The sequence below is a fragment of the Hakea prostrata genome, chromosome 9 (assembly GCF_041222555.1).
Source record: "Hakea prostrata isolate BN-2017 chromosome 9, UWA_Hpros_2, whole genome shotgun sequence".
Lineage (NCBI taxonomy): Eukaryota > Viridiplantae > Streptophyta > Magnoliopsida > Proteales > Proteaceae > Hakea > Hakea prostrata.
In genome coordinates this window covers 16461812-16474693 of record NC_142608.1, presented here as the reverse complement: position 1 = coordinate 16474693, position 12882 = coordinate 16461812, and the positions used below count along the sequence as shown (strand labels likewise).

Below are 12882 nucleotides of genomic sequence, written 5' to 3'. Positions count from 1 at the left end.
AAAGATAGATCTCTCTCATGTTTGAATGATCTTTATCATGTTTGATGCAAGTGGAATAGGTAGATCTCATTCTCTAGAAGTATAGTAGTTGTACCCATAACTTTACTCTTTTATTCATTTTCATTTTTGCTCAAATAAGGTGCCCTTGGTGTAATGGTTCATAGTTGTAGTTTGAGATCAAGAATAATAACAAGTTTTATCCAAACTCCAATCTAATGGGGTTAGCTACATAGATACTTAACTTTCATTTTTAGTTGTGTTTAAGGTCATATTAGATACCAATTCTCAGCTACATATGCATATTTTTTCTCACCATTTCTCTTAAGGTTATCTTAGGCTTACCTCTAGCTATTCTAATTCCTTCAATTTTGATTAAATCGTTTATCTGTGATAAGGGCATTTACAAGCCTTCCATCAAATATAACCATGCCACCTCAAACGACTTTTTTTTAACTTATCATTTGTCGGAGCTCCTTTTTGTCTAGTTTTAATATGATCATTTCTTATCTTATCTTTCCTAATTTTGCTACTCATCCATCTTAGTATCTTTATTTTTGTTACACTGAATTTATCTATATGATGTTTTTTGACAGTGTAGTATACTTTGCACAATACAATTATACTTTGTGATCTATTAAAATAGCCTCTCAACAAAAATTGTTAAAATAATATTGCAAAGAAAAATTACTTCCCTAAACTTTACTTGTGCCAAAGCCTACAACACTGCATTTGCCTTTCTCTTTTAGTTCTTAATTCAAATGATACATTACCTTAAAAAAAATAAATAGGAAGTTGACTCTCTTTAGCTTTGAGGTTGGTGGAGGATAAAAGAATTAAGAGTTTTATAACTCAACTGAAAAAAAGAGTTCCACTATTTGGTTCGTGCAAACACAAAATAAAATACTCACAACCCCCTTTTATTTGAGAAAGGTTTCAGTGTCAAAACTTTTCCAGGACAAGCTATAATAAAAGAAAATTGAAGAGACAATTCCTTTCTACAATACAGCTGTAAATGTAGATTCATTTCTACAGAAACCCACTAATATTGACATGAATCTAACAGATATTAAAGAAAAGGGTTCCAGAACCTCATTCGCACGTTACTTCTTCCTTTCTTCTTCTTCTCCATATTATTATATAACAAGAAGTCAGCAAAGTTTTTCATAGTTTTGGATCACATCAGGATTGCAGCAGAAAGCCGATTGACACTGTAAGCCTGCCTCACAAGCATATCAGCTTTCAGACTGTGCCATATTTGGACATACTGGGTATCCCATACCCGATCAATTTTGAGCAACATTTGTATTTATCACTTGACATTTTGATTTTTTTTTTTCAACTGAAAAATTCATTATAAAGATAAAATACAAGAGCACAAGGTACAAAGCCCAAACAAAGCAAGACGAGAAAAACTCAACCCAAAGAGCAACAATAGAAAGGCACTGAGCCTAACAAACTAAAAAGACCAACGATGAAGGATAGCGGATTGCACTACCTATTTTTAGATTTTTTTTCTTTTTTTTTTTTCCTTCTTATTTCTCGACGATTTAAAGTTAACAATAAAACCATCGCTTAATTGGTGATGTCCCTTGTTAACACGATTACTCCTATAACCCTAATGGTTGGAGAGGGACATAGGAGTTGAGATGTCGGTCTTGATAGTATCCTCAATGGAGTCCTTATCACACATGAATGGATAGGAAACTAGTCGCAATCAAAGAGGATAGGAAAACGTTTGTGGAAAGGTTTGGCAAGGGTCTTGAGATAATTGAAAACCACCACCTCCATTGAACTCAATGGATTGGAAGGGAGGAGGGGAGGGAGTTGGCGGCAGAGCGACCGGGGCGAAGACCTCGGGAAGAGGGAAAGAGGGATGATCTTGTAGTCTTGTTATCATGCTCTGATGTTCAATCAGTTTCTTCTTTATTCAGAGGCATGCATCTCCATATACCTTGAAAAGGAATTCCAGGCTCCACATACTTTATTGCTCACTCTGGGAAAGAAGCCCCAAAAACCAGGTCCACACCTGGAGTATGAAAGACTGGTTTATAAGACCAATTAAATTACAAACAGAAACAGTTCTATCTCTTGATTGAGCCGCATGCCGGTGGATTTTGTTGGCCAACAGGAACAAGCATTGGTCAAAGCTGATCACCCTTGTCTGTAAATGCTTTTGGAATGCAAAATGAGAAATAGACTAGCTAGGCACCCCGAATCAACTCATCATGGTCCCTTTAACAAGCAATAGTTGTGTTGCCCTCAACTTTTTCCTGTTCAGTTCCATTTCTTTCTCTCTGATGGAATTGGTAACACAAGTCAAGAACTACCAAAGACAAAAGATACTCTTTACTTTCCACTGTATCTGGCAACAAATACAATATGGTAGTTATAATTAAGTTTAGCAATGAAGTTGAAAAGAATTATAGGGGCCATTACCCAGTGTGTAAATCCTACACTACCTATGCAGGGTATTCGAGGGCGAATCAGGGGTGTTCTTAACCTGTGGAATTGCATAAAATGGCTGCCCTCAGTTCTCCAAACAAACCACTCTCCCCATCAGTAGGTCATCTCCAAGTCCTAACTGAGGCCCTTCTGAAAGATTTCGGGTTCTGCTGAGAGTCAACATTCTCCCAGCTTGAAATAATGCAAAAATGGTGCAAAACTGAGTAAACTCCACTAGTGGGACTGAAAGGAACTGGGAAAATGACCATCAACAGACCAGCCGTCTTCCATAGATTGAAAGAGTCAAGGGATAAGAGGATCACCACTACAACCATCAGACTCAAGCACCCAAGGAAATGATAAAAAGGCCAAGTAACAAGAACAGAGATATTCTGAATTTCAGAATCTGACAGAAAATGATGTCCAACACAGCATCTTCAATGAAAATCTTAAATGCTAAGATTGGAAACAAAGTTAATGGTGACCAACACAGACACTCATAGGCCATATATTTGTCACAGAAGAATATCAAGTGCCTCTGTTACACAGAATATGGTTGAACTTATTACATAGGATCCAGAATCTTTCAGTGGATGTATTTCCACAATGATGTCTCTGTTGTCCATACAACTAAATACTTGCTGTTACTGAAAACCTGTAATCAATCTCAAGAGAGATCTTCATAGGGGAGCCATGCAATGACAATTGGAGTGCAACAAATTTCCATGGCTGAGTCAACTCAACTGTAAGTGAAGAAAGCCATAGAGGAATCTAATAAATTTCACAAAACAGAGAAGTCTGAATTACTACCTTGCCCAGATGTTACTAAGGATTTGAGCCAATGCTATAGTTACAAGAAAACCATAATGTAGTTGATTGAAGAAGAACAGGTAATCAAACATTAGATTTCAATGACAAACCGGCGTGATAATATGAAATTTGGTTCCGACCTGTTGTTAACTTGCAATTGCTTCCAAAACAGTGACTAAAACTTACAAATAAAAGAAAATAAAAAACTGAAAAGATGTGGGTTATTGCTAACATAAAACTATTAAAGCCACATTTTTCAAGAAAATAAACAAAAACAGAGGGGGCAGGGGGAGATTACCCAGTGAGATCCAGCCTATCAGTCCTGGGAGGGTGAATTTGGAGAAAAACCTCACCGTTGGCATTTGTGCAAAGTAGCTCTCAAGACTCAAGCGAAGCATTCGTCTTGGCAGCCTGAAACTTAAATCGTTTCGAATTCCTTCTATTTTTGGACACTGTAAGTTCTGGAGAATGGTATACAATATATCGAATAAAAGAAATGAGCGACATTAGAACTGTAGGAAGTTCATATTGCAGTCAATACAGATCATATTGAGGTAGAAACACGGTCTAATCAACAGGAAGAATATGCCAGTAAATCTGACTAGAACCCCCAAGGCTAGATTTCAGAGGTATGAAACTTTCTTACTGGAGTTAAGGACTAGAAAGCAAATCAATGGCAGAGATGTAGGGTTCTACACCAAAATTCAATCAAAGAAGTAACTAGCTAGTCAAACAAGTAACCAAGACTAGAAAACCAGAAACATATTTCAGAAAACCTGGATTTGGAGCTAAGCAAAGTAAAACTAAAGAAAAAGTAAATTGGAGATTAGAATTTCTGACCAGAATTTAATGGAGAATGGGATAATGGAGATAGAAGAGATAAACCAGTCAGGAATCCACCTGAATGCAGGCATGGAAATCACCAGGATCATGCTATTGAATTCACAGCAGCAGCAGCCAAAATCGTACAAGAAATTCCTCTTAATCCATAGACATGGCCTAAAATCATCGAGCAGCTAGTAGCGGCAAAGCTTCTTCATGCATCAAAATTCCTCAAATTCAATTTTGATGCTGTAGCCACTCACATATAGAGTTTGAGTAAGACATACTCATACTCAAAAAAGAAAATACTAGATTCAGTCCTGATGCAAAAGGGTCAGAATTTAAACAGAGACTGACTCTATCTCTACCAATTAACCTGCAAAAGAAGATTCCTAATCTAACCCAGGAACTTTGGATATTGAAGAAAAGACAGGCAGGTAAGATGGGATTTAAATAGCATAAACCAGCCCGACTTAAAGAACCAACAAAAACAAAATATGGAAATTAAACCAAAAATAGAACTTACAGCCATAGCCACTGACTCTGACTGCCATGGTGGCAGTGATTATAGCAAAATTGGCCAAGATGCCTCTGATGTCAGTCTGCATTCAAGATCAGTTTCTTCTCTTTATTCAGCTGCCATGGCTTAAACTGTGCATCAGTGATCAGTAACCAAGCAACAACTAATGACCCAGCATACATGATCATGCTTACACACATGGGAAATGAAAAATCAAGTTAATTAAGACCACTTTTTATCCAAAACCTGCATGTATACAGGTGTGACATCTGCTGCAGCAACATTTAGATACTAGTATAAATAATGTTTTCTTCTTTACACTTTCTTCTATTTCATTTAAGACATTACCAACAGCCCATCCCAAGCCATTTTTGACTGAATTTAAATTTGTATGGAAGAGAAGAAAAAAACACTAAAAAAGCTGAATTATGCAGCATCAGAAGCAACAGCATTAAGGGATGAAACAACTTGTTCAATGGAGGGTCTGCGCCTTGGGTCCTGATCTATGCACTTACATGCAATTTCAAGTACCTCAAGGATCTGTTTCTCCCAATCCTTGCTCCAGATTGATGGATCAATTGTTTGCTCTTCCTTCTTCTCAGATTTCATTTGAAGCACCCATGATACCAAGTTTCTACAGCCCTTTGTTTTACAAACATCCACAGGCCTCCTACCTGTAAGAAGCTCCAGAAGAACCACCCCGAAGCTGTAGACATCGCCTTTGAATGTTGCCATCAATGTCTGACTATATTCAGGAGGGATATATCCTAAGGTCCCAACCAGATCCGTCGTTACATGAGTATCATAAGGACGAATTAACCTTGATAGACCAAAATCAGCCAGATGACCTTCAAAATTTTCATCCAGGAGTATGTTGCTAGATTTTATGTCCCGATGGACAATATTTGGTTCGCAGACCTTGTGCAAGTAAGCCAATCCCTGGGCAGTGCCTTGAGCAATTTTAAGCCTGGCATCCCATCCAAGTTCTGACCTTCCATCAACTCTCTCATGCAACCAATAGTCCAAGCTTCCGTTCTCCATGTAGGAGTAAATCAACAACCTGCCACTACCATGCCTGCAGTAACCCTGTAGAGGGACAAGGTTCTTATGCTGAGCTCTTGAAAGGGCTTCCACTTCTGCCCTGAACTCACGTTCCATTTGCCCACAGTCCTCAGAAAGCCTCTTGATTGCAGCTTTTGTTCCATTGGGGAGGTTGGCTTTGTACACTAGACCAAATCCTCCACAACCAATTATGTTTGCTTGGTCAAAATTGTTTGTAGATTTCAGCAGATCGCCAATAGTTAGCTCCTTGTTATCTGAATTTTGGAATAAAAGCACCAATTTTGAAGACCCAAGTGCCTCTGATAGCCTATGTGGTCTGCTCATTTCATCCTCCACATCATCAATTGCATCGTCAACATCCTTCTTTGATATGTTAAGCAAGACAATAGCTAAAAGTAATGCAATCCCAACTGCAATACTGATTATCACTACAACTATACTGCTCCGGTTAATCTTACTGTATGGTCTACCTGAGATAGCAGGCTTCAGACCTGTATTATTAACACCACAGGCATGAGTTTGTGGGCCGCATAATCCAGGATTGCCTTCAAAACTGGAGTTGGGGAAGCTGAGAAACTGCCCACTCGTTGGAATGGGTCCTTGCAAATGATTATTTGCCACAGTGAATGTTGACAAGAATGTGAGCTTGTTAAAGGATTGGGGAATAAACCCATAGAGATCATTGAAAGACAAATCCAAGACCTCCAAATTCTCCATTTCAGAAATGTTGCATGGGATTGTCCCAGTTATGTTGTTCCTGCTCAAATCTAAGACATGTAATTGCTTCAACCGTCCAATCTCAGGCCATATTGTCCCATTAATTTTATTATTGCACAACAATAATGATGGAGGAAAACTAGAGACCTGATTATACTGCAAACCATTGGCACTCTGGTTACGCTTTACATATAATGGGATGCCAGAAGCAGAGGTGACAATTTGAGGAGCAGTGCTGTTTGAGGAAATAAGGCTCTTTAGTTCTGTCAAACTTTTTGGGATCTCTCCTGTTAGAGAATTATTGGAGATGTCTAAATAAAACAAATTCTCCATCTGACCAATCCAAGGAGGGATGCTACCACTCAAGTGATTCCATGACAGGTCCAGGACCTGTAACTTTCTGCAATTCAGTAACCACATAGGGATTTGGCCTTTAAGAGCACAGTTTCCGGCCGCAAAAAGCTCTAGATTCTCAAATCCATTGATGTTGCTTGGAATTTCTTCTGCATGGAAATTCTTGGTAATTATGAGAGTAGTGAGGTTTCTGCAATGCTGAAGTACATCCAATGCTCCTGCTAAGTTCTCAAAGCTGTTGTTTGACAATGAAAGAGAGGAAAGATATCCAAGCTTTGCAAAATCAGTAGGAATGGGGCCAGAGAGGCTATTTTTAGCAATGCTCAAGACTTTCAACCCAGGACATCTGGACAGAATAGCTGGAAGTGTACCAAACAGATGATTTGAGGCAAGATCAAGCATGGTGAGATGGGGCATCCCAGTGAAATCAATATCAATACGCCCCCTAATAGAATTGTTCCTGAGATCAAGCACTTGAAGCCGGGAGCAAAGTGCTAGAGTAGAAGGCAATGGTCCAGAGAAGGAGTTGGAGTGAGCAGTTAACAGTTCCAGTTTCGTGAGGTTCCCAAAAACGTTTGGAAGTGACCCCGAAAAATGGTTTATAGAAATAAATAGAACTTCAAGATTTGAAAGCTTACTGATATTTTGGCTCAGCTGACCAGAGAATTTGTTGGCGACCATTGAAAGCTGCTCCAAAGACGTTAACCAAAACAGGTTTTCTGGCAGTTTACCTGATAGTGAGTTGTAATCGACATGAAACTGTCGGAGAGACGTACTGCAATTGTCTAAAGCAGTAATGAAGAGTGGACCTTCAAAATAATTCATAGACAAATCAAGAATCCGAACCGCATTGGAAGCACTGCAAAGTTCAGTAACTATACGGCCGGTGAAGGAGTTGTTGCTCATATTGAGGACTGCAAGGTTTGGAAAACCTCCAATTTCGGGCAAACTCCCATTGAAGGAATTGCTAGATATATTGACTGATCGGATTGATTTCAACCCAGAAAGTGCTTTTGTAATCGGACCAGAAAGCTTATTGTAGCTAAGATCAATAACCTCCAGTTGCTGCAAGTTCGATAGCTCTGTAGGTATACCCCCATAAAGAGAATTGAATGAAAGATCGAGCTGTTCAAGCTTATCCAGGCGACCCAAGGAACTTGGTATAATCCCTGTTAGATCTCTCTCTGGAAGAATCAGCTTAGTAACTTTCCGCCCCTCCGAAGCATTACCCACTTTCTCACAGAAAACTCCATCCCACTGACAGCAAACGGATTCATCGGACCATGCAGAAGGAAGAGACCCACCTGTGAGGTTCCCTGCGAACTCCATCAGAACCCCCAAGTCATTGGGATCGCAGGTCTGGCTCAATGCTCCAGCGCCCAGAAACAAAAATAGAAAACCAACAACGAAAACCAAGTTTTGGGAAGTCATTGGAAAAGACTCTGGCTTCACCATTACATATGCCAAAAGGTATGAAATATCATCAACCCATAAACTCTCCTTATTCAGTAACAGTCTTTGACAGTAGACGTTTCTTAACGCAGCCACGCACCTCTCCTTAAAAGAAAGAAACCCAGATGGAGAAACTTCAGAACCCGATCCCCAAAACACGCAACTACAGTAGTAGCAAGGGAAGCAAGCGCAAGAGAACCACACAGTTTCAGAGCAGAATACGTCTAAGGCTGAAATCAAATCCCTAGAACAGAAACCTACAAATCCATATGCGTTGTTGAATCTAATATTGAAAAAACCCACATGGGAATGAAAGAAACTTCTTCAAACTCGCATTCCAAAGTACCTCAAGAACCACCCATCGTCCCTAACCAACGCTTGCAAATGAAGAAATAAACCCCCATGAACACAACATAAAACGCTTATTTTCCTGCAAATATTCCTTCAAAATGTAGTTTTCAAAATTGAAGTGACAGCAGTATCCAAAGGAAGGGGGGAAAAAAGAAAAACCTATCTAATTGATGTCAATTCGAAGACTAAGGACAGGCGCAAGGGCAACAACATGAATATAGACATCACAGAAAAGGAAAGTCTTCACTGTAGTCATCTCAGTCCTTTTCCCAACTATTCTATTGATTAAATTACTACTTAATTCATTGAAACGAAGACAGAGGAGCTGACCTTTGACGATCTCTGATTCCTTCTCAACCCCTACCAATAGTCTAATTGTCTTTGTCTTTGCCTCCGAGGACCACACCCATGTCTCTAATCGTCTTCTCTGTTTCTTTTATCTCATCACCCAAAAAGAAACTCTCTTTCTCTGTCTTTCCCCCTATTTCAAAATCAGTGGGTAAGATGATTTTTTTTTTTTTTTTTTGGGTAGAAAAGTGGGGTAGATGATCTGGCCATGCGCGGTGGGTGCGGTGCGCAGTGAGTTTAATGTCGATATGATCGATATATAATAATAATATCTATATAAGAAGTTCAAAAAGTAGAGAAGCAGGCAAATCCAAAATGAACAAGGAAAGTGTGGATACTCAAGACCAGAGAGTGACAAGTGAAGACAAAAAGGTCAAAAGGGTTGAGATTTGAACCTAGATCTGACGGTCGAGATTTGACTGAGCAGGTGTACCAGGTGGCGGTTGGCGGACGTCACGGAGTGTTGTGCCGTTTACGTGACTGCCGCAGTTATTAGGTGAACGACGCTACCCACCCGGCCACCCCCACTTTGATTGCCTTGCCTAATTGCCTTGTCTTGTGTTGCTTCCTTACATCTCAAGTCAAAGACTACCAGCGTGCAATTACTCACTTCCCCATTTAGGTTTTCTTTTGCTTTTGCTTTCCCACTAAAGGGTTGAGAGTGGAGACACAGCTCTCATTGAGAATACAGTAGAGATTAGCTTTTGCTTTGCCTTAATCCGTCCACCTTCACGATTGGGTTGATGGAAGCTTGATCTTCATCATTTCTTGAGGTCTTTCCTCTCAATAGAGTTTATCATTTGCTGGCCTGAACTAACTAGATTTTCAGAGGTGGCTTTCCGTCCTCAGAAGCAACCCACTTTCACCTTGTTTTAGTCTCAGGAGCTGGAGCTAGATCAAGAGTGAACCATGGAGCTAAGATCATATTTTTTGTACTAACAAATATGATACAATATTCAACACAAAGCGATATGTCTCTTAAAATCATCTGATCAATGCAATATTCAATACCGATACTTTAAACCTTAGAAAGAGTAGAGATTTTTAAGGGATAGTTTGATCAAGTGGATCCCTGTTTGCCTTAAGTTCAAATGAGGTTGGAGAGAGTCTGGATTTTTTACCCGCGAGAGCTCAAATCTTTTATCCTCACACCCTACCATACATTCAAGAGGAGAGTCCATCTTTAGTTTACTATGTTATTGTACAAGCATACTCTAAAGATGTGATTGGAAAAGTGTGAGAATAGTGTACCCTAACTTTTTTTTAATAGAAAATTTATTTATTCAAAAGAAAATTGGGGCCTAGTACCGAAAAACCTTCTCCCCAAGCAATAGAGTTTTGTCAAAGCTACCACCCTATACTAATCCTAATTTGCGTTGAGATATCTGACTTTTTTGAGGATGTAAAGATGGAGAATGGGGACCTCTAAAGCTAAATGTGGTGGCTAATATAGGGATGGAAAACTTCGAATAAGACATAATTATTAATAATGCATAATTTTCTGATGTTTTCATCTTTGTCCTCAAATTTCAATTTTTTTTGAAAATTTTCATTTTTTTTCTTGCCTAATGAAGGTAAGTTATATTTTTCCTAGGCGGGAGGGATAAGTATGTAACTCAATTTTTTTTTTGGTGACAATGTAACTAATATTTATATATGGCCATAATTGTACATTTTTTCTAAGATTCTTTTGCTGTTTTATATTCTTAGAGAGGCACTCTTTCGATGTTTATGTCTTGAAAGTTCCTCTTTCAAGTAAAGCTAAGAAAATAAACTCTTTCTTCTTCTAGTCAGGTAGTAAGGTAGGGATACGTGGTTCAAGTCATGGACATGTGGTAGACTACTTTAGTGGATAAAATAATCTTCCCTTGCTTCTGTTGCTTTGATTAGAGTCAAGTCCTTTTATTACTATTAGCTTAGCTAGCACTCTTTCATTACTAAGCAAGTCAAGCGGCTTTGGAGAGAAATACTGATTGGGCAGTCAATATTTGTCTTTTGTTCAATAAGTTACTCTTTTGATGTATATCAGATAGTTTTTCTTTCTATTCTTGGGCGGTTTAGGCTTAAGGGTTAGTGTCACAAATAATCTTTCATTTGCATCTTTCGGGCTTTAGGTTATGTTCTTGGTCGCCGAAGATAATACCCAACCTTCCATTTCTAGTAAAGGCACTTGGGTATCGCAGGAAGAAAGTGAAAGTTAAGTCACCTAAGGACAATTCCGTAAGTGAAGGTTTAAGTCAGTAAAGGATCAAAAAGGAAAACCCTTCTAGTTTTGTCTTCCGAAAAGTATGATTTACTTCAAGGCACAAGAAGGAAAATTAAGCCTATGGTTCGGAAGTAGGAAGTAAAGCCAATTAGTAGGCTTTTGGACAGTTTAGCTAGCACTTGTGAAGGAAGCACTTGATCTAAGCTTTAAATCTTCAAGCGGATAGTAAATAGAATTATTATTTTCACAAGGGCAAATTACATATAAACCCCCTGTGTTTGTAACCAATTACATCTACTACCTTTGAAAAAAAATCAATTATAGTTGCCCCCTATTGTTAAGAATTGAAAACTATAAATAGACAGTTTTGCTGAAGTAGTAAGGGGACAGTCTATATATCATTTTCTCTTTTCACAATGGTTGAAAAAAAATTATGTTTTTTTTTGGATAAATACATTTATTTTGCTAACGTGCATGTAATATGTCTATTCTATCATCTATAGAATATGAAGGAGAAGCTTCATGGGAAAAAGAAGAAGACATGAAGGAGAAGTTTCCTCATCTTTTTGAAAGCACAGGTACGCTTTCAATTTCGAGGACGAAATTTCTTTTAGGGGGGGAGAATGTGAAATCCAACCCTTTCCTAATCCTGACCCTGACCCGGATCCATTGGTGTTTGTAGGTCTGAAGACCCGGAGTAGTGGAAGAAGAGACTTGTGGGCCCTCATAGTTGAAGATTCGGTGTATGACTTAGAGCCTATGGATATTGATAGTGATGCCCCTTACTTAGATACACTGTCAGTGTTCAGTGAAAAACTGCACCTAGAAGGGGGGAGCGTAGTTGAAGTACGTGATGCACTTCTGATCTCATTCCGAAGGTATTTATCTATTCTAGACTTGTTGATTGACTTGTAGGAGAAAACTCAACTCAATTTGGATCAGTCTGGCCTTCCATTTCCCTGACTGAAGTTGTTGTTCAGGCTGGTCGACTGGCCAGGCGACCAGTCACTCAACCAGCAGATTAATAAATTCGAAAATCACAAAATTCTCTATTATTTTAACCCTACTTTATGGGAACTCGTGAATAGAAGTCTAACCTAATCATTGGCACTCTAGAGCTCGAGGAGTGAACTTCCCAAAGCCCTTTCTTGAAGTTGGTGAAGATTCTTGGTCTCAATCATTGCATTCCCTCTTCATTCATTTCCTCAAGGTATGATTTCTCTCTCTTATTCTCTAATCTACTCTTTCCTCCACTCTTTCTCACTATTGAGACTATGGTTGAAGTGCTGCAACCTTGCAAACACTTAGCCATGTGTTTCCCCTTTCATCTCCATTAATTTCTTTTCATTCTTGCTATGCTATGCATTCAATACAATCAATAGCATTGCATTTCTATGATTCTTGTCATTCCAACTTGTCTTATCAATCTAAACTGATGTGTAGATGCATGCTAGGTCTGATTTACTATTGGTTTATGATTCTAATATAGTTCTTATCACTTCCTTAGCTGATTCCCCATCATTCCTTGCCATTGCAACAAATTCCATTTCAATTCTTGATGTTTAGCATATAGAACATAGGGTTTCAATTTGGGTATTCCTAATTGGACCATTGGATCATGATAATTTTCATTGTATAGTGTTCTTATATTGCTATGATCATTCCCTCCAAGTTTCAGATCGATCCGAGACTTGGAAGATCGGTTTCGGGCCCAATTTCCATATGCTGCTCGTTACTGATCCTCTTGATCGACTGCTTGGTCGACTGGTCAAGACTAGTCAATTGACCAGTCAGTCGA

General features: G+C 38.8%; 1 protein-coding gene across 1 annotated transcript; it reads right to left on the bottom strand.

Moving 5' to 3' along the window:
* Positions 1 to 2110: 2110 nt before the first annotated feature.
* PSKR2 (phytosylfokine-alpha receptor 2) lies at positions 2111 to 8972 on the bottom strand. Its single transcript, XM_089169172.1, has one exon. It carries the CDS (start codon positions 8180 to 8182, stop codon positions 5021 to 5023), a length of 3162 nt encoding a protein of 1053 aa, XP_089025298.1. The 5' UTR covers positions 8183 to 8972; the 3' UTR covers positions 2111 to 5020.
* Positions 8973 to 12882: the final 3910 nt, after the last annotated feature.

Bases quoted from the DNA above. Each gene is read 5' to 3' on its own strand.
- PSKR2 (XM_089169172.1), bottom strand. From the start codon at position 8,182: ATGGTGAAGCCAGAGTCTTTTCCAATGACTTCCCAAAACTTGGTTTTC.